Genomic DNA, 20,873 nt, shown 5'->3' with positions numbered 1-20,873 from the left:
TCACTTCCACCAGCTAGAGAGCCAACCTTTCTGCTCACCACTTTCCTCAGACTTGAGGTCTTTGATACCCTGCACGGCCTGAATGATGTTCTGGTCCTCACCAGGCAGCGGCGTTGGCGCTGGCCTCAATATTACCTCCCAAACCGTACCAAAGGAATACCTCTTCACCCTTTCAACCACCAGACCACTCTCCTTGACAATATCTCCTATATCCTTGTTATACCAGCATCCGTATCGTTCAGCGTGCATTGGAGCCGTGTTGTCGAGATAACTATTCAGCCATCGAAGCCAACCGTATCCCCTTCCATGCTCAAGCAGAAATATCCTTCCACCCTTGCCATCGTTTTCTTGTTTCCTGAACTTCTCTGGGCTGCTGTTCAGAATCTGCTCACCAGGCTGTCTCACAAGCCGGCCCAAATGCCTCAAGAACCCAACCGGATCAGCCATACTACAGACCCCCATACTCTGCACAATCGTATCATACCCTCCCGGCGGCCTCTCTATAACACCTGCTTGGCCCGCATCTCCAACCACAAAGCTCACATCGCCCGTAAATCTATCATCTTTCCTCCTCTGTGACTGCCGTAGCTCCCACTTCCTCTTCGCGTTCTCCACCATCACCTCGCTCTGATCATTAAACGTCAAACTAGTGATCATATGCCGTCTCGACCGTCCATAACTCGAATTCTCAATCGCACTGTAAGGCCTCGTATCGTAAAGCTCCATGTTTCTGCCTGTCCCCACACTAACTTCGAGCACATCGCCATATGCCTCCCGGATCAACCTTTTCCTCTTCCACGACATCAGAAGTACCCTCTCCTGACTTTCCACCTCATGATCAAAGTTCCTCGTGGTGTCTTTCCATCTATCGCTTACGTCTGCATTTTGCTTTAGCTTTAGATGCTCCGGGCGTTCCTTGTATTTCTGAACGGAGACACGATAGGACTGGTAGGCGAAGAAAATGTAAGCGCCTGCTAAGGCGAAGAAGGTTAGGGTTCCATATCGGTATACACTGTCGCGGAAGGCATTGTCTTTTGATTCTTCGTCTGATGGATAGGGGATGCCGTGGGAAGGCAGGCGTCGGAATGGCTGACCAGCATTTTTTGGGGTGTAGGTGCTCGACGAACTTGCGGTAGCTGGTGGTGCGCGTTGTTGTGAAACTAATTGCGAAGAGCTAAAGGAGCGAGTCCTGTATGGTACCTTGATGGATACTTCATATCTCTGATTCGTGAATTGATCGAAGCGAGACCTCAACTTCCTCTTCTCAGCTATTGCGCGTGCCAGATGCGGTATACGCGACAGTGGCTGACTCATAGTCACGGCTGCTATGGTGCGCCCTTCATCCCTTGCTCTTAATAGCGACGATGAGCTCAAGAATGACAAGTTCAAAAGGCGCAATCGCAACGAAGACCGCACCTGCCTCAAACGGTTCCAGATCCATGTCAATTTCTCCACTCATGCAGCTCCAGATCGAAACTTTTTCCACACACGACCTTCGAGAACACCTCCATATTGCCGATCGGGCACTGCCGACACAAATCTGCTATCATGCCATTGCTATCAACATCTCCTATGCTCCATTGCTACATGGTGAGTGACGAGGTAGGTCTATCATAAAGGTGTTGCTGTAAAACCTCCTCATCACTTTCACACGTGCTTAGAATTCATCATGGCATCAACAGACAGCTCCCCAAAAGACATCCTCATAGTCGGAGCTGGAGTCTTTGGTTTATCCACAGCGATTGCTCTCCTCGAAAGACCACAATACAACAATAGCAGGATCACCGTAATAGACTCTTCTCAGACATTACCCAATCCAGTCGGCAGCTCTGTCGACGCATCCCGCATCATCAGAGCTGATTACGCCAACCCATCATATGCAAAACTCGCCTGCTTAGCACAAACTCACTGGCGCGACCAAACGCCAGCAGGATGGGGTGGTCAAGGCCGATACACTCAGACTGGCTTTGTCTTGACAGGCGAGCAGGGTCAGGAAGCCTACGTGCGCGAAGCCATGCACAATGTTCAAGATCTAGCACGCCAAGGACTACCTATGGAGCTGGATAAGATCCAACAGCTTAACAACCTGTCTGATATCAGAAAAGCAACAGGTCTAGTAGGTGTATCTGGCGAAACAGGTTACGCGAACTGGAATTCTGGCTGGGCGGACGCCGAAGCATGTGTAGCATTTGCGATCAACAAGATCAAATCTCATCCGAACAACGAAGGCCGGGTCAGCATAAAGCCAAATACTAAAGTCGCCCATCTCACGTTCGCACCCACGACACAACAATGCACAGGCGTCCAACTCACCAACAGCACCACAATATCGGCAAACCTTACAATCTTAGCAACAGGAGCATGGACACCCAGTATACTCAACCTCTCGAACCGCGCTCTTGCAACAGGCCAAGCCCTCGCCTTCGTCAAGCTCACTCAGCAAGAGCAGGATTACCTTGCCGACACTCCCGTAACCATGAATTTCGCGCGTGGCACATTCATCATTGCACCGCATCCGCAGACTCGCGAGCTAAAGATTGCACGGCACGGTTTCGGATACCGTAATCCCACATCCGTCACCCACGCCTCGAGCGAGGCTTCGAAAAGCGCCGCACTCGCATCAGCACAAGTTTCTGTCCCCCGAACAGACACCCAAATTCCTGTCGAAGCAGAACGCGCCCTCCGCGACGCATTAGCGGAACTCTTCCCACCCATGTACAACACCTCTACAGCTCCACCAGCCTATCCAGAAAGCCTTCGCGACATCTCCAAACGTCCATTCACAAACAGTCGGTTATGCTGGTACACCGATACACCGAGTGGCAACTTCATAATTGATTACCCTCCTCTCCCAACCGCAACCGGCAAACCGACCATGAATAAGAGCTTGTTCATAGCAACAGGCGGCTCGGGCCACGGCTTCAAGTTCTTTCCAATCCTAGGAAGCTACATCATTGACGCAGTGGAGGGCAAACTCGAGGAGGAGTATCGCGCCATGTGGGCGTGGCCAAGCGAGAAGGACCTCAAGATCGAACTCGGAACCAAAAGTGATGCTCACAGTGGTAGCAGAGTTGGCGCAGAAGCGACTGCGTCCGCACGTGACGAGGTACAGGAGTTCCTCGAGTGCGAAGATGGGAGCCGTGGTGGTCCTCGAGGCATGATCCTCGAGCAGGAACTACAAAGAGGCGTGGTCCAGGTTAAGGAAGCAAGAAGAGGCCAGTCTAGCATGACGCCCAAGTTGTGAATAGATTGATCATGCGCATTAGAAGCGTGCGAGTCATTCATGTACACAGCGGCTCAGGCATTGAATTTTACTTACTGATTGCGAATTTCCTTACTCCCCCACTCACTCGATCACTGGTCGACTCACCGCGTACTCAACACCAGACGTCGACTGCGTGAACGAGGCCCACAAAACCGAATTGACGTGCCTCGCTTGCAGCAGGTGCTCTTGCCATAACCATCATTCCACTTTCACCGCTCCTGCCTTATCTTACTGAAGCTCCTACGGAGCAGGAGCAACCGCTGCATTGCACCTTCCTCTCTTCAGGTCGCACCTGCCCTCGCTTACGTTTTCTCACGAAGCAGGAGCGGCCCATCGAGTCGTACCTTCCTTCTCACCCGGTCGCACCTGCCCCTCAGCCGTCCTGCCCACAAAGCAAGAGCGACCCCCGAGTCGTGCCTTCCCTGTAAGCTGGTTGAACGTGCCTCACGTCACAACTCCTATTCTCCAGCGAAGGAGCGGTCCCGAGGTCGTACCTTGCCCATTCTTCCTTGGTTCTTTGCCTTGTCTCTTCCTGAAAATGTGGAAGGCAAGAGCGATGCGTGCATGCCTCCTTCCCTGTCGTGATGATCGCGCTTGCCTTACCTCTAGTGAGCTTGAGAAGGCAAGAGCGACTTCGAGTCGTACCCTCCTCTTCCGATATCTCGGTCGTGCCTGCCTTCCGACATGTCCTCCTTCGCTGAGGCAGGAGCGCGCTGTGGATCGTAGCTTCCTCGTTAGCTGGTCGCGCTTGCCTCGTGGAAGTTTCCCACAGCATGCAGGAGCCATGGTCGAGTCGTGCTTTCCTCGTTCCATCATCAAGTCGTTCCTGCCTTAGCTGATATGATCTTGTTCTGGCGGTAGGAGCGATTGATGGGTCGTACCTGCCCTATTCGTCACTCTTCGCAAGGCAGGAGTGACCACCAGGTCGTGCTTTCCTTGTGTTGTGCCTCCATCGTACCTGCCTCTCACTGCATGGTACCCTCCCGACAGCAGGGCAATCAGTAAGTTGTACCGTCCTAGTACGTCAGTCGTACTTGTCCTTCAGATCTTCCTTATGGAGCATGATCTACATATCGAGTGTACCTCCGACATCATTCGGTCGCACTTGCCCCTTCTAGAATTGTTTCGTGGAGGGCAGGTGCGGTCCTCACATCGTGCTCACCTTGTCCCTCGATCGTGCCTGCCCTTCATCATATCTTGCTTACAAGGCAGGAGAGGTCGCTGGATCATGCCTTCCTTGTTGCCCTCTCGCACTGCAGCCGCCCCCGTCCCTGATGCCTCATTATTTGCGCGAAGCAGTCGCGACCCGCACAGTTGTCGGTGCCCCTCCTCACTAACTGGTCGCGCTTGCTTTTTCACCACCAATTACTCTCCACAAAGCAGGTGCGACCCCCATCTGCACCTTCCTTGCCTTCAATTGTACCTGCCCTTTTGACAAAGAAAACACCACGGGCGACAGGCACTGCACTGATCGATCACACCTACCTTGATGTAGCGTAGTGCATAGCAGCATCTTCAGGAGCAGGATGAACTCAATGATCTGATGATCTGGTCACAGCCGTGTTGTTGGATGACTATGTTAACTGATGTTAATGCAGTGGGCTGAGCTGAGAGTTCGGGGACGAAATGGACAATTTTATCCTTCACCACATCGATCATCCACGAGTGAGTCATGAGATAAAGCTTTCAAGATACAGAATCTAGAAGCGCTCTTCGCCGCACCGTGCTGGTCGAATCTGTTGGCAGACACAGGCAGGACTTGGAATGCGGATAATAACTGAGCACTGTTGGCAAGATGAGGTCGTGCTGCGGCGAGGGACATGAACTAGAGTGTGTAATAATATGCTACAGTCGCGAAGTCTGGCAAGGGAAGACCAAATGTTCTAAGTATAATCGGAGCACATTATATTAATCTATCATGTCGTCTGCATGCAAGACGACAGTCGACGTCTGTGTCTCCTCGGAGCAAAGCAAGCCCATGGCAGGCAATTGCCCTATTCAGCCCAATGTCAATTGGTTGCAAGCACCATGCATTGCCATCTCAACTGTCTCACTCTCCTTCACCCTCTTTGAATAGTGTTATAACAATGCGTAAACTTGCAAGACGGTAGTGATGATCAACCAGCGTCCACCATACCGTTTGCGGTGCCGCGCCAGTTTGTTGTATTCTGTGAAAAGAATTGCTCCCACCATTTGATCTAGTAGGGATGTAACAGCCGCCCACGCAAGGAGAAGCTCCATCACAACTTTTGCGAAGTGACAAGCTTCGTGCTGTTCGAAAAAAAAAGACCCGCTCTGAACGCCGTGCTATGCTCGTGGTATCGTAACATTTTTGGTTGCGCGAAAAAGAAAATCACATCGGAGTGCGATAATGCTGCCTGGTGACACTTGCGGAGAAGGCACCAGGCAGATGCATTGACCTTGACCATAATAGGTCGAAGGCATGTTTTGTTGGTACAAAATGATCTGCAACATGCATTGATGTTGTCGAGACTTAGACCTTTCGGAAGTCTAAACAAGGGTCAGCATGAGTCACGATGAAATTCAAAAGAGAAGACATACCTTGCAATGTTGGATAGATCGTCTTGAAGGCTTGATAGATCTCTTCACGGACCTTCGCACCAGTAAGGACAATCTTTCCACTGACGAAGATCAACAGAACGATCTTGGGTTTGATCATTCGGTAAATCAAGCCAGGGAAGAGCTCAGGTTCATACGAGCTAAAAGGATGATGCTTGGAAGCAAGACCCTCCAGTCGAATTGGGAACTTGATGTCGCAGGAGCCGACGATGTTCTGAATCTTGAAGTCGGTGAACTTTGCGTTGAAACCGAGCTTCTGAATGATTCGAGCATATTTTCGAGAGGCCAGCTTTGAGTCATCCTCGGACTTAGCACCAGTCACGACCATCTTGCCCGAAGCAAAGATAAGTGCAGTGGTCTTTGGTTCTCGAATTCGCATGATGACAGCGGCGAATCGCTATGACCAGTCAGCATTGACCATCAGCATTCTCAACCAATTCCACGACATACCTTTGGGTTGTACTCAGCATTTCGGGCATGAAGAGCGATCGTCTTCAAGTCAAGGCGGCAGTCGAGGTTGACCGTTGCGACGATGTTTCTTGATGGATGTTAACCTTTTGTAGGTCAAGACAGAGCACGAGAGGTACTTACTGCAATGTAGGAGTAATCCCATAGACACCAGTCTCGCTCGCATCACCAGGCGTTGCAGCAGGAGTGGCGGGAGTCACCCCGTTACCAGATTGCTGGATATTACCTTGCTGTTGGCTGTTCACCTGTTGTCCATCTTTTTCAGAGGAAGGCGGCGTCAGATCTCCAGCTCCACCAGGGAAGGACAAAGACGCAGGCGAAGTGAATGCCTTGGCCTGTTGAGCGTTCGCGGGATGTGTGGTGAGGGAGTCCATGATTGCAGTACCGTCAGGTTCGATGAATCGATGGTCGAAGGATGATTGGGATGATGGAAATGGTCGCAGTCTGGAGGAAGAAAGGATGTTAGGCGCGGGTGCTCTTACATACTTCGAAGGACGGAGAGTGAACTTGTTGCGATTGCTCGATGAAAGTGTAGTGACTTGCGACTGACGGTGAGGCCGGCGGCAGTGACTGCAACAACTTCGCTCGAATCGCGACGAGTGTACGGAGGAAGAGGTAGAAGTGATTGTATTCTTTTGGAGCGTTGGAGCGTACCAAGACGTGGGAGATAAACAACTGAATGTCTCCCCTACACAACTAAACTGCTGAATGACCCAAGTTGTAGACTGTTTTCAGCCTTGCAGGTCGATCGATTCACGATGTTTGCCGACGATGAATTGATAAATCAAAGTCGCAGATGGGATATAGAGAAAGTATTCGAGACGGGATGAGATGCGACAAGATAAGGATGAAGGCGATTGCCTTGATTTGTCGAGCTGACAAGTCTCGTAGGGAATGGCAGTCGCGCTGCGAAGATGATCGAGATCGAATCCGAGCGTCAACGAGGTAGGAAACAGCGATCAGAAAGAGATCGCAATCCTGATAGAGTGTGGATAGCGGGGTTGAGAGTGGAATTGCAACAAAAGAAGGCGCAATCCAGAGTCAGGCAACTACGGACAAGTGCCAAGAATAATCCAAAAAAGTTGAAAACTGGCAAGCCTGCGGGCACGGCTTCTTAAGTAGGCACGCAGAGTCGGCAAACCTGCCTGACGTACTGTGTCAAAAAGTGCATGTCACCGGAATTGTCACGAATGATTGGCTGTGCCAGACAAAGCTTATCGAACGCTAAACCACGCCCGGTCCAGGTCTTTCTTTGACCATCCCCTGAGAAATGATTGCTTGTCGAAGATTGTTGTTCTGTCGTGCCTGCACACGTTGATAGAATGGATGCCGGTATACAAACTCAACAGTCGAGTAGATGTAATTTAATGTTCAACGACACAATCAGGCGACGTTTATCTGTGACATTGACTCATTCCGGTTGCATAGTCGCAGGTCGGGCACTCGTTAGCTCAACCCACGTTTTCCGTGGATGCCCGCCCCAAGCAAAAATTCAACTTTGGCCACTCTGGCTTCGTCGCCACCTTCTCAGCTCATTCGGACTGTTGCATGGCGCATGCGAAACTTGATGCTTGGTGGTTTGTTGGATCGAGCAGAATGTGTCTCTTCATCAACCCATAATGCCGTTGAAGAAATCGTTCATAGCAAATTGGGGTGAGGATGAAGGAAGTAGACAAGGACGAGAAACTGGTCAAGGCAGACGAGCAAGAAAAGACAAGCCACCAAGTCTGTGACATGTGAAATTTGACGGAATGCGAATGGTGCGAGCTTGGCAGGGATTAGATCCACCAATGAATCTGTAGCGGCCGTGACCGGTTGTCTGGTTATTGATGCCCCCCTTGGCCCCTTCAACACCAGCGGTAAACACGAAAGAAGAGCGAAAGAGACGCGCGTTTGTTAGCTCGCCTATCTTTGGTAATAATGCTACACCTGCCACCCGTTGCTTGACCGGAGTGGCCGCCAAACACAATTTTCGGCAGGTTTGGCGGCCACTCCGGTCAAGCAACGGGTGACCTGCTCTGCCAGCTGCGTGTAACTGAAATATGTGCCATACGCGTCAGCAATAAGTGACTATGGACATGTAACATTCTGCGTTGCGGCCACGTACTGCAAGATAAACGCGTTTTGGTTTGAGAAGTAGTGCTTGCCATCAACACAACGCAGCGTTGCGGGAGCCTGCTACCTCGCAGACAAGGAGAACCTATACAAACGAATGGTATATCGCTACCTATTATTACTTCAGAACCCTTGTGATGCTCATCAGGCTACACAATATACGGCTGGAAGCATACATTTCGTTGACATTTTTGCTTTTGCACTGCTGCTGAATTTGGACGCCTGCTACCATAATACAGTAGCCACGGCCTCAACTCGTAGATGCATTTATCTGTGATAGTTCAAGTGAATTGTGTACCGCGAGCTGGGCAGGGGTGCTTCTGAATTGTCCCTTCGGAACTCCAACGGAGCTTCCGTCGAAAATCGGTGACAGTTTGTGGTGTTTGCCTTGGTACCTACTATCGATAATCGATTGCGTTGCAGAGTACTCATAGCAGCCCAAGCGAGCCAACTTCGTGTCAGCTCGGTGTTCAGTCATCGCTAGAGCCTCCTGCTGTCCCCTTGAATGTGGCAGAATGGCAAGAGGTAGCAGCAAGAAGTCTTCAAAGACACCCAAGACCTCATCCTTCACAACCACAAACACAACTACGAGCATGAGCACATCCACAAAGTCTGGCCCACCGTCTCCCTTCGAGTCTGCACCTGTGTCGCTCCTCTCGCTAACGAAATACCTACCACGGGACCATGTCTTCATTGTGCATCTCGAACAGACTCCCCCGGCCTTGAGGCGGCAGGCATTTATCGTTCCCGTCCTCCTCAATCTGATCATCACGGCTGGACTGTGCTTAAGGCTCTACTATGCCGTACCAGTCTATCTCGAACAGCTAGTCACAATTCTCGGCTATGAGACCAGCTGGACCGTGAAACCGAAGGGTCTGGCTTGGGGCGACCTGATGTACATTCTCGCTTACAGAACCATGCTGCTTACCTTCGATTACGCCATCTTTGGTCTGCTGGGTCGCTGGCCATACGAGTTTCTGTTTGGCAATAAATACGGTCGATACATGGGCTGTGCTGGGTGGAAGTGGGAAGTGGGCTTCAATCGATCCAAAGAGCCTGTGGTTCGCAGAGGCAGGACTTGGGACATACCTATCTTCCAGGATGAAGAGCAGCGCAAGAACCAGGGAAAGCCAGAAACATCTTGGACAAAAGAGGAAGAGCTTGCCGTATACACAAAGTGCACAGACGCATTGCGGAGGACTCAGACATCCAAGAATGCTCTGTCTCTGCTAGACCGAGACTGGGACCTCGATTACAATGCGATGGTAGACACGACAGAGCTGGTTGACCAGGCAAAGATCAATTTGGAAGATATTGATCATGTCGCTCTAGTACCCTGGCAGGACCAGTGGTATTCGTGGTATCCTCACAGAGTCAAAACTGCCGATGGTCACGTCGAGCCTGTGGAGGAGAAAGATGAAAGGCTGGAAAGCTTCAAAAAGCATCTGATCGGACTAAACTGCGAAGATGTCTTCTACCGATGGATCGAGATTGTGCAGTACGAAACTTCTCAGCCGGCTCGCTTCACAGCAACCAAGAGGGAAGAAGCCGAACAAGAGCTACGGCGCATGCTCAGGAGTCGTAAGAAGAACGACGAAGCGTTCATTCAGGCTGTCGGCGGTCTACAGAACGTGCCAGGTCTGGGCAGTTGAGATCGTGGCGGAAGCCTTCGGCTAGACTCCTAGCCAGGGCGACTTTCAGTCCACCAGCACAGCACGAACATAGCACGACGTTGGCTGGAGCATACGTCCTCACGACGTCGAGTGAGCATGAAACACTGCAAAGCGTCTGACCACTTCCGGTCTCCCACGACTCTGCAGCTGGTTCGCAGAATGTTCCGAAAGTCTGCATCCCCCACGCGAAGTCCAAGGATCCAGAATGTTTTTTGTTGCACGTACCTTCATTGCGACCGCAGCCTCGCTTAGTTGCGACTTCTCATGCTCACGAGGGTTCATGCTTCTTGCCGCATTCAGATGCAGGGCAGGTTGTACCCTCAAGTATCCCGGCTATTGATGTTACACGGCTTATGGCCGATCGCTTTCGCGCCCGCCACTCGATCGCATTGCCTTACACTGGCAAGGCGCAAATTGTGCGAACGCAGTCTCTTGGCTTTGAGATTGCTATACGAGCATTCAATATCTGTCATGTGCTGCGATGCTGCTGCGGGCTGAAGTCTGATACAGCGGCCTACTCCTGCGTCAGCCACTCACTTCTGTATTCGTCTTGGGAGGTTGCGCAAACATGACTACTCCGTTCCACGGGCTGCCCAAGGTCATGTCGCAAAACAGTGCCTGCCTGGCTGGCATAACATTCTCTCATGCTCCAGGCTTGAAGAGGACATAGTGGCCTGAAAACCCAGATCTAAAATCTGTCCTTGGAAGCGCACTGTGTCGCTCGAGGTCGAGGAGCCGCTGATTCCCCGTGTGCATAGTGAGGCGCGAAGAGCCTGTGACCCAGTCCAGCACACACCGCCGCTCAGAATAGTCGTATCCCAGTAACTCACCAGTAGGATCTCGCGTGATCAGCCTCTGACAAAATTCACATCGGTGAAATGGTCGCGAAGACTGCTTTCTAACGCGGTCCCCTTTGCTTAGGTCGCCTTTATTACACCTTTGCCGCCACAGTTCAACTCCAAGCACAATCATGTGAGCTTCTGACCATGTCTCAATCAGATATCTTGAACCAGGTGCAGGAAGCCGTTGTGCTCACGCGCAGCTTGTCGCAGAATCATCTCATTGCGCTATCGACGTTCGGTGGCCGCGATCTGTCTTCCACGCTTTCAAAGCTTTCCGCCGCCCTGATCCATACCGAGACACTACTGGAAGCTGCCGGAACTGGCAAAGCACCGCATAACGCCTACCTCAAGCTATCAGATCTGTTGTCCAAGTATGTTTCTCTTCTGAAATCACATCTAAATGTGTTGAACGATGAGGCAGGAAGGAATGTACACATTAGCCCACATGGACTCTCACGAAATGCAATAAAGGAGAGAAGAGAAGTCAATTGCAGGACCGAAATATGTGAATCAATCAATACCATCACCTCGAGCCTGATACAGTCTTCCCGTTTTCTGGAAAAGCCTCATCTAACCGCTGGATGCACACCTTGCTGCCGTATCGCTACGAATAACCCAAAGCACCAAGCCACAGCCCCAGTGCCTTGTAGCGATCGAGACCAGGCACTTGTTGTACTGTCCACAGGGTGTCGAACTGATCGAGAAAACCAGGACAAGCATGTGCATTTTGCGGACGACCCGCCGGACTTAGTCATGTCAGAGTTGCCAGCATCGTTCACCTTCCCGGCCGAGCTCCCAGGATCATTTCCGCCACGTCCAGCGTTTACATGCCTGGATCGCTCGACGAATCCTGGGGGACAGCATCACAGGCGCACGGCAAGTCACTCACCTAATCGTTACGACCCATCAGACGATGATGCCACGGCTGCTTACCGTACGTCCTCAGCAACAAACGACGAACTTCCACTTCGACTCGACTCGCCAAGGTCGGAGCCAGACACACCACCTTCCCCACCTCCGCCGTACTCACCATATTCTCGCGACGGCGTTGACCATTACGCATGCACAAACTCGCAACACATGCCCGCCAGCCACACCTCAAACACTCCTTTATCCACAACAGTTCCTGCTACACGGTCCGACGATGACACCGAAGTCTGGGTCGATCCCATTACACTGGCCTGTCGCAAGCTAATGCAAGAACGCTTTCCGACCACAGCCTTGACGATCTACAGCGACTACATGGCCTATCGTGAGCAAGTCCGCTGTGCTTCTGCTTACAACTGGTACCTCAACTTCCGGTACTTAAGCTTAGTATTCCAGCCAGATCTGCCTATGCAGGTTTTCATGGTTGATATCAGCAGCTGTGTAACGATGGACGATCAGCCGAGCGCGCAATACCGCATACAAAAGATCCTTGCTTACCTCTTCGAGGATTGTTTCGTCTTTGCGCGATCACCATTCGTCTCTCATCTACCAGATCCAAACGCCGGCGCATCTGCTTCTACCAGTGCGGATGGTGTACCCCTCATGATCGATAGTGGGCTGGAAGTGCTAGAAGATCAGTCACTGCGACTCTGCCACATTCGCAATGTCACAGAGCTGAACGGGGCGACAATCCTCTTGGAGAGTGCTTACAGTCTGGGCGAAGCGCAGACCTTACAGCAGACGAAGCTTGTACATATCAAATTTCAGACCACGTGCCAGAGAAGGAAGGTCTTGCAGGCCCTAGAGCCATGGCTCGAGGAAGATCCCCAGCAACAGGATCGTGGGGATGACACGGTTTATGGTCATCGCAGCCACCTATATTACCACCATCACGAGGACGCGCACTTCGACGTTCGCGCGAAGAAGCACGGTTCTTACCATCGCCATGTTCACCTTCACCACAAAGTGTACGAATATCACGACGATAGTGGATTCCACGAATGCAGATACGACGAAGCCACACCCCGTCATCACAAGTGCCATCACCACCGCCATCACAGGATCGACACGGGCTCCTTCCGGCCTCGAGACGATGACCTGAGCCGCATTGCTCGTAACTTTGTGCTTCCAATACGGCTTTCGAGAAGCGGGATTTGGTGAAGCAAAGACGCACAGAATCAAATGTGGCGTCTATACTGGATGGAATTACACAACGTGAAAGAAAGAGGATGTGACATGTTTACTATGAGAAATTGCGATGTTGACGGGCAATATGATAGTTCTCTGCTTTGGAACCTGCGACTTTGCAACGATACCCTAGTGGTCTTGGTAGATGCCTTTGGGATATAAATTATCTTAGCCTTCACGAAGAATTTATTTTATACCTATTCTGCCGTCCAGGAGAGGTCATTCACCTGCTCTTGAGCTTCACGGGCTCATGCCTCAGGCTGCACCAAATTCCCGAGCTTGCCGACTTCGCGCCTTCTTATCGTAGGTCTGCATTATTCGATGTCTCCTGCCTCACTGTAATCAGCTGCATCTCAACTCGTTGCCGTCACAAAATAAATTTACCATTCTGTTGCATACCTGCTCATCGGTCTTTTTGTAAACGTCGTCGGGTCTACAGCCTCCTGGTTCGGTGGCATGGAGAACCAGCGTGCCAATTTGAAAACACGTCGCCTGCATACCATGAAGTTGACACCGAATAGCTCATCGCTCAGAAACCTCACTTGGTCGGCTTGCACATGTATCGCTGGTACATGAATGACTTTGCGATACAGAACTGACAGCTTATTAGCCCTCAGTTCTCTGTACAAGGGCTGCGTAATGTATCATACCTTAGGCGAGACCAGCAACCGGTCGACCATTCTATTGGCTGAGCATCCTGTCGCATCCTGTATGTGCTACTCCGTACATACCTAAACCATTTACGGCCCCTACAGAAGAACCATCCTGCATGAAGCTACGTTAGTCGATGTTCATCTTGGAGGGAAGAGGGTCTCGCCTGACTTTCAGATCTTCGTCCTTTCGCAAAAGTCCTGACTGCCTCGCGCCAGCTTGATCTTTTGCTACAATGCGGCTTCGCTTCGGAGCTGCGTTTTCCTTCGGCAGCAAGCCTGGCAGCGTGAAGCAGAGGCCTCCATGTTAAAGAAAATATCGCGCAACATATGTTGTGCTCTGCGTCGAATCTGTCGCCGCTGACCACTTAGTAACAGGCAGCCGTGCTGTAAATTGTACTACACAACGACATGGGTGTCAAAGCTGATCGGCCGGGAAGTCTGCCTCCGCGAGCTCAATTGCGCAAAGATCTCTCGAGTCCCCAAGATATCACCACGCTCAACACACTGGCGGACGCCGTCGACCGGAGTTCTCGAAACCGAGAAAATGACCTTCGTGTTCTTCTGCAGGTATGCGCGGAACTCGGCAACGAGCGGTTTGTGAGGACCTTGTTGGCTCGAAAGGCCGACGGCAATGGATCAACTAATACGACGTTGCCTTCGCTGCTCTGTGCGCTCCGTAACGACCATGTCGGAACAGTCCAGTTGCTGCTGGCCCATCAAGCTCGCATTGATATCACAGATAATGGTGGCAAAAATGCTCTGATGTACGCAGGCCTGTACAGCGCTGCGAGTTTGGAACTCGTCTACAAACAAGGTGCAGAGCTTGATGCTCGTGACAAGCAAGGCAGAACCGCTCTGTTGCATGCTGCAGCATCCGGCAAGGTAGAAGCGATTCGATGGCTACTGAGCAAGCGAGCGGACATCGCTGCTGCCGACAAGAAAGGGAGGACAGCAGTCATGCATGCGGCATCTGGTGGTCACAGCGAAGCGTTGGCAGTCTTGCTGGGACACCGAGGCCCACTGGAGGCTACAGATGATGGTGGCAGAACGGCCTTGATATACGCCGCTTCTGACAATCACGCACATACATTGCAAATCCTCTTGGACTACGGTGCGGAACCCGAAGCAGAAGACAACGAGGGGAAGGACGCTTTACTACACGCCATCAATCAACATCGGCATTCAGACCCCAAGGAAGAGGTGATCCTATTTCTCCTGCGAGCCCGTGGTGGTATCAAGGACAATGCTGAGAGCTTCAGGTATTTGAGAGCAGCGGCAATTACTGGACAAAACGCGCCGCTCAAACTACTTCTCGACTATCATGCGAATGTAAATGCAAAAGACAGTGAGGGCCGCTCTCCACTACAATGTTTGCTCGAAGAAGCAGCCAAAACTATTAAGTACTCCAAAACCACAATATCCATCCTCCTTAACGCAGGAGCCGATATTGGCGCTGAAAACAGAGGAATGAAAGCCAAAGAGCGTACACCATTCCAAGATGCCGCTGCTAAGGGTCAGTACATAATAGTCGAAGCAATTCTGGAGCATCTCTCTGGGTGTCTAACACGGGAGAGACTGCAAGAATATATTGATCGTCGTTCTTCCCGAGGTAAGACAGCACTACACCTTGCGGCGCAAAATGGCCACGAACTCATCGTCGACGTTCTCATCCGGTATGGAGCTCGCCTTGATTCAGTAAGTGAAGGGAATTGGACACCACTCCTGAACGCCGCCAAATTGGGTCATGCTAAAGTGGTCGAGATCATACTGGCGGCTGCTGGCCCTAAAGAAGTCAACGCAAGGACATCAAGCGGTATGACCTCTCTGCACTGGGCGGCGGAAAATGGCCATAAGAAGGTCGTCGAGCTGCTGCTTCAAGACAGTAGGTCGCTGAAGAATCCCAAGGACACATTCAATACCACACCCCTCCTCAGAGCAGGTCTCCACGACCATCTAGAAGTATTCAAGCTCTTCAGACCGCATCTGCTGAGTGGCCGCATCTCTAGACATGCTCAGGACGCATGCTCGATGTTCACCGCATCTGTCGTAGACATCTACAAGAAACGGAACGAATCGAGGGTGGTCAACAAGCCGATGTCTGTGCGGAAAGTCCTCTACGATGCAGATTTGAAAGATCCAAGCAAGTTTGCGATCACCACAAGGCTGAAAGATATTCAGGAAGGACGTCCAGATTTCAGATGGATACATCTCCCAGCCAACAACTTGGCTTGGGCGGAAGCACTGATCACAAAGATGCTCATCGAGAATGGACCTGCTGACGTACCAGCTTACCAATTCATGCTTCAGCTCTTTGGTCAACAGCAGCACCGAGGCTCAAAGATACACTCTCGATACATGAGACCACTCTGTCAGCTTCATCCTAACAAGCACAATAACCATCCTAGGGCGTGGCGACGCCCTACAGTGAGCGTCACCGACTCGAGCATCTTAGATGCACGGTCTTCAGCGACGACCTTTGTCGACATCCAGAACTCTCCAAAGCCGAGCTTGCTATCTCATTCCGATACAGAAGATCAAGTTCCGGATGCGCCGAAGGAGGTTGGCGTCTTGTTCATGCCGTATCTGCATTGGGAGACCGACACGAATCGGCAGCTGGTTCGAGACGCTGTACAGAGAGTGCTGTCTAATGAAAAAAGGGTCTCACAAGAGAAAAGAGCAAGGACGAATGTCTCATCCACGGGTATCTCCACCACTCCACCGACCTACACCTCAGACGAACACTGGACCAATTCAAGCATTACAGCATTAACACTGATATTCGAGATCGCGACCAAGTGGTCTTTCGACACCACCACCAGCAGCAGACGAGGAAGTCAATGACTCCCGACCCAAGGATTTTCATGATTGACCAGATGTGGCTGTTCATCTTCGAGGGAATCGTCGTTACATGCTTTCCTGAAAGGCTGGATCAACCCGCGCAAGACCCAGTAAACCTCTTCGACGGAATCATCAGTGACATAACATCGAAGACTTCTCCACCGATCAGGAGTGTCCACGACCTCGCTGCGGCCATCACAAACAGATGTATAGGTGCCTTTGACCGACATCAATGGGGGACGAAGACCTCGATTTCATGTTCTTCGAAATCTTCGAGCTCAGCATCGGCACTTTAACTCGTAGGTCGACCGCGCTTCTCAAACGCTTTGAAGAAGATGCCACCAATGCAGCCAGGTGGCTCAACAACAGGAACTACCAGGCGCCAGAACTGAAACGCGATAACGAAGACCGTGATAACGAAGAGGACCAGTGGCTTCGAGATCCAGTCGAGGAAGACACCACCCACCGAAAACCCGATCATAACCCTCTCTACGTGAACCGGCTGTTGAACATCACCAAGGAGACACAACTCCTGATCGAATGTAAAGACATCGAGGACGAACTCGGAATCTTGACACACGTCCTAGAACAACAACGCGAAGTCCTCCAGCACATGGGTGAAGTTTTCGCCGGTCTCAGGAAAAAAGCAGGTCACCAGAAGCGGCTCGTAGGTCAACACTTAGTCGACATCGAGCGTATGCAAAAGCAGGCAAATCTCGTAAACCGAGGCCTGACACAAGTCCTCGATCTCAAGCAAAAACACGCCAATGCGATTGAAGCGCGTTTCGCGCGAGATCAAGCCGAAGACACGGCACGTCAAGGACAGACAATCATGGTCTTCACAATGGTTACGATTATCTTCTTGCCGCTGAGCTTCGTAGCGGCTTTCTTCACGATCAACATCAGAGAGTTTCCGTACGACTCTAGTGGCGATAACAGCATACCGATAGGCTGGGTCGCGAAATATCTCTTCGGTGTCGGCTTTGGATTTAGTCTTCCGCTTATCCTTGTTGCTTTCGTGCTCGGAGATGTTCGAGGCTGGAATTGGCGATTCAGGAACTGGTTCACATTGCGCAAGCAGGGACATCGTGCTGGGGAGCCGCCGCCGAGGCCTCCAACGACCATCGACCCTCTCCACGATACCACGAGTGAGGAGAACTTGGCAGTCGACTCTATGCCTGACAACTTTAGTGTGCGGAAAAGGCCATTGTACCGGCAGCCTACGGATCAGAGTCGGGCGACATTTGAGACGAGGACGACTGGCGGTGATAGTATGGTGTGATCAATGCTAGATTAGAACGCATTTATGACCAAGCCCATCGCGAGATCCTCATCTTCTCTTCGTGGAACCGAAACCTGTGCTCGTCTTTGTGACAGACGCACTTGATTGTTCCACATCTTGACTCAGACCATGATTATCATATTCCTGCCGCCTCGTCGTGGAACCAAAACCAGTGCTTACGCTTTTGACAAGTATGATCGACCGTCTCATTTCCGTATTTGTACCGTGTTCGCTGTCCTCCAGTCCTCTGGATGTAGATCCAAAGCCAGTGCTGACATTCTTAGCAGCTGTGGTACTTTCAGCCCCAGTTTTTGTACCACGTCCACTGTCTTCCTGTCGGCTACTCGTGCCTCCGAAGCCCACCCTCGTTTTTGTTACCTCGCCGCATGGCTGCCCACTTGTGCCTTCAGACGGTGTGGGCGATACACTCTCACTGCGACTGTCACCGTCTCTATGACTGTTATCCGTCCCGCTATCCCACCTTTCGCTCTCGTGCCCCTCCTCCTCCTCATCCACTACAGCCAGCTTCCCATCCACACATCTCACCCTCTCACCCAATACTATCCGACTGCTCCTCCAATATCCACACCCATTGTCTAGTTCTGCCTCCAGTACATTACCACCATCGACGAGTTTCACATTCCGCGCAGACGCGAATGCGTTTCCGTCCGTCTTCCAGCGGAATGTGCCGTGGTCGTTTGTTAGATGGGAATTTAGATCTATGGTCGTTGTGATGGATGTGGTGGAGGGGGTGGGGAATGTGGCTGTGAGTGTGAGTGTGGATGGGGGAGTGAGTGTGAATATTGGGGTTGTGGGTGGGTGGATGGCATTGGACTGGTCTGCAGTGGATTGTGATGGTGGTTGTGGAGGTACGGATTCGAGCAGGGGAGTGGCAGGGTTGGGTATGGGGTTTGAGGTAGGTTTGCGAGCAGGGGGTTCTGCTGCTCGTGGATCTGTTAGAGGGGTATGCTGTGGTGGTGGCGAAGTACGTGGTTGGGGGACTTCGCAGCGCGATCTCGAACAGGTCCTTGTGATGATGGTGACCCTGCAGTTGGTCCTGCAGGCGATTCTACTGATGATTCTGCCAATGATTCTGCTGGTGGTTCTGCTGGTGAGCGTGTATGTTGCTGTTGGGATGAGGCTGATTCCGATTGTGGTGCAGGCTGAGATGCTGCCCTGGGGATCTGGACTTGTGCTGGTCGCGGTTGTGGCTCTGGCGAAGGACGTGGGGAGTAACGAGTTGGCGTCAGTGGTGGTGAAGGCGAGCGTTCTCCGGAGATTGGTGCGGTGTCGGATGCTGTCGTAGCCTGCATATTGTTCGTCGAGATATGTAGCTCAGGTAAGTTCTGTAATGTGACCCACAAGAGATTGACGAGTACCCGCACGATGTGAATGCATTTTGATACCAAGGCATCAATCCAGAAAACGGCTGATACCAGCACTGGGTAAGCCACGTAGAATGTTCTCGTCACAAGGGCACCAAGTGTGGCCGGCACAGACTCAGTGTTCCAGCGTGAAGTGGATGTCGCTGGTGAGCTGAAGATTCCGCGCCAGCCTCCCCAGGTACTTTCTGGATTGAGTCCATTCTGCAACTCGTCGTCATCTGGCCCAGTCGTGACCGAGGAAGTACTTCTCCCGTTGGAGTCGGCATCAACTCTTGACCTGCAGAGCTCGATGTTAGTCCTCGTTTGTGTCTGTTTTTCAACACTAAGGCCGATACAAATAATAATGCTCGTAATCATAACTTCATTGCATGCTAGCTGTACTCAATCTCACCGTCTAGAAGTGCCACCGAACCCCGTCGACTCATGTCTGCTGCTCGAGAAGCTCGATGAAGAATTGGATCTCGAATTGCTAGGCCCTGCTCCTCCACCGTAGCCTCCTCCACCTCCTCCAAAGAACCCAGCACCGGGTCTCTGCATCGTGTCTCTAGGCTGTGTTTGCGTTCGATTTCCACCACGGCCAAAAGCATAGCCTAGACCTGCTCCTGCTGCTGCAGCAGTCCACGGACCCGGCCGCCATCCTTGATTCTGTTGCTGGCCTGCAGTTCGCGATGGTCCGGCAGTGCCAGTCCTAGATGAGGTACCATAGGTTTTTGGCTTCCGAGATTGATTGAAATGTGAGTCGTAAGGTGGAGGTGGATCGTTGTCATCGTCTCCTGCCCCACCACCTCCGTACCATGGCGGTCGTGCATCTCCTCCACCGAGTCGTGGAGGATTGCGTCCACATGCTTCAAGCATCTTGAAAATGATAGTCAACAGGACTCCACCGAATATGACAAAAAATATGACTTTGGCCACTGTACTTCCGCCACCTTCACCAGAATCGTCCGCATAAGGATCGCTCCCACGTCTGCCACTCCCAAACTTCTCCTCGCCTTTATCCGTGAGCAGCAGTCTGTAGTCCACACCACAGCTCCCTTTGAGGACGTACGGATCGTCACTCGAAGCATATCCTTCACATGATACATCTGTGCCTCCAAGCTTGAATTCTTCTGGTAGATCTGCTCGGCAAGCCCATTGTATGTTTTCTGCATCGTAGTCTGCGCCCTCATTCGTGCAGCGCATCACGTCGACGTTGTAGAGCTTGCAGATATTCTTCGGGCCAACACAGTTGAGCTGTGAAACTGGTGAAACTCGTCTGGCTGTGGTCATCTTGCCATCGCGAAATGTGAGGGACTCGACCTTCGAAAGCAGGATCGCGTTTTTAGGGACATTGTTGGGACTGGTCACTTTGCCTGCTGCTGCAATTGGGGCAAAAATCGCAAAGTAAAGCGCAACTATTAGCGCGAAGAACGAGGATTCCATGGTTGACGATTGGATGCGCCTGTGTCGTTGAAGTGGTCTTCGATCGGCTTACAGCATGAATTGAGAGAATGTGTAGTATTTCATGATCAGATAGAGATGCTATAGCAATTCTGTGCCGGTTTGCGTCATGAGAACCACGCTGTGATATGGTATTGACAGAGTGGCATGAAGAAAACAAAGCTGCCTGCTTTCCAGAACTTCGTAGTCGAGAAGTGATGCAATTGTGGACAAGCCT

At 51.5% G+C, this 20,873-nt stretch overlaps 8 protein-coding genes across 8 annotated transcripts; 5 read left to right on the top strand and 3 right to left on the bottom strand.

Annotated features, from left to right (window-relative positions):
- On the bottom strand, positions 1–1,314 carry PMZ80_007545 (uncharacterized protein; the record flags this gene model as incomplete). The annotated part of the gene is made up of 1 exon (XM_064875953.1): positions 1–1,314. One exon carries the CDS (start codon positions 1,312–1,314, stop codon positions 1–3), a length of 1,314 nt encoding a protein of 437 aa, XP_064728217.1.
- A 355-nt stretch (positions 1,315–1,669) lies between these two features.
- Positions 1,670–3,244, top strand: PMZ80_007544 (uncharacterized protein; the record flags this gene model as incomplete). Its single annotated transcript, XM_064875952.1, has 1 exon — positions 1,670–3,244. The coding sequence occupies one exon, from the start codon at positions 1,670–1,672 to the stop codon at positions 3,242–3,244; it is 1,575 nt and encodes a 524-aa protein (XP_064728216.1).
- Positions 3,245–5,759: 2,515 nt separating this feature from the next.
- tbp1 (TATA-binding protein (TBP)) lies at positions 5,760–6,687 on the bottom strand (the record flags this gene model as incomplete). The annotated part of the gene is made up of 4 exons (XM_064875951.1): positions 5,760–5,776; positions 5,828–6,242; positions 6,296–6,383; positions 6,437–6,687. The coding sequence occupies 4 exons, from the start codon at positions 6,685–6,687 to the stop codon at positions 5,760–5,762; spliced, it is 771 nt and encodes a 256-aa protein (XP_064728215.1).
- Positions 6,688–8,943: 2,256 nt separating this feature from the next.
- Positions 8,944–10,080, top strand: PMZ80_007542 (uncharacterized protein; the record flags this gene model as incomplete). Its single annotated transcript, XM_064875950.1, has 1 exon — positions 8,944–10,080. The coding sequence occupies one exon, from the start codon at positions 8,944–8,946 to the stop codon at positions 10,078–10,080; it is 1,137 nt and encodes a 378-aa protein (XP_064728214.1).
- A 1,007-nt stretch (positions 10,081–11,087) lies between these two features.
- PMZ80_007541 (uncharacterized protein) lies at positions 11,088–13,031 on the top strand (the record flags this gene model as incomplete). Its single annotated transcript, XM_064875949.1, has 1 exon — positions 11,088–13,031. One exon carries the CDS (start codon positions 11,088–11,090, stop codon positions 13,029–13,031), a length of 1,944 nt encoding a protein of 647 aa, XP_064728213.1.
- Positions 13,032–14,119: 1,088 nt separating this feature from the next.
- PMZ80_007540 (uncharacterized protein) lies at positions 14,120–16,552 on the top strand (the record flags this gene model as incomplete). Its single annotated transcript, XM_064875948.1, has 1 exon — positions 14,120–16,552. The coding sequence occupies one exon, from the start codon at positions 14,120–14,122 to the stop codon at positions 16,550–16,552; it is 2,433 nt and encodes an 810-aa protein (XP_064728212.1).
- A 229-nt stretch (positions 16,553–16,781) lies between these two features.
- On the top strand, positions 16,782–17,831 carry PMZ80_007539 (uncharacterized protein; the record flags this gene model as incomplete). Its single annotated transcript, XM_064875947.1, has 1 exon — positions 16,782–17,831. The coding sequence occupies one exon, from the start codon at positions 16,782–16,784 to the stop codon at positions 17,829–17,831; it is 1,050 nt and encodes a 349-aa protein (XP_064728211.1).
- A 48-nt stretch (positions 17,832–17,879) lies between these two features.
- PMZ80_007538 (uncharacterized protein) lies at positions 17,880–20,638 on the bottom strand (the record flags this gene model as incomplete). The annotated part of the gene is made up of 3 exons (XM_064875946.1): positions 17,880–18,800; positions 18,821–19,493; positions 19,608–20,638. The coding sequence occupies 3 exons, from the start codon at positions 20,636–20,638 to the stop codon at positions 17,880–17,882; spliced, it is 2,625 nt and encodes an 874-aa protein (XP_064728210.1).
- Between the last annotated feature and the right edge of the window lie 235 nt (positions 20,639–20,873).

Source organism: Knufia obscura (assembly GCF_036327395.1).
Source record: "Knufia obscura strain CCFEE 5817 isolate CBS 148926 chromosome Unknown scaffold_9, whole genome shotgun sequence".
NCBI lineage: Eukaryota > Fungi > Ascomycota > Eurotiomycetes > Chaetothyriales > Trichomeriaceae > Knufia > Knufia obscura.
The sequence above is the reverse complement of the archived record's forward strand: the minus strand, read 5'-3'. Positions and strand labels throughout refer to the sequence as shown.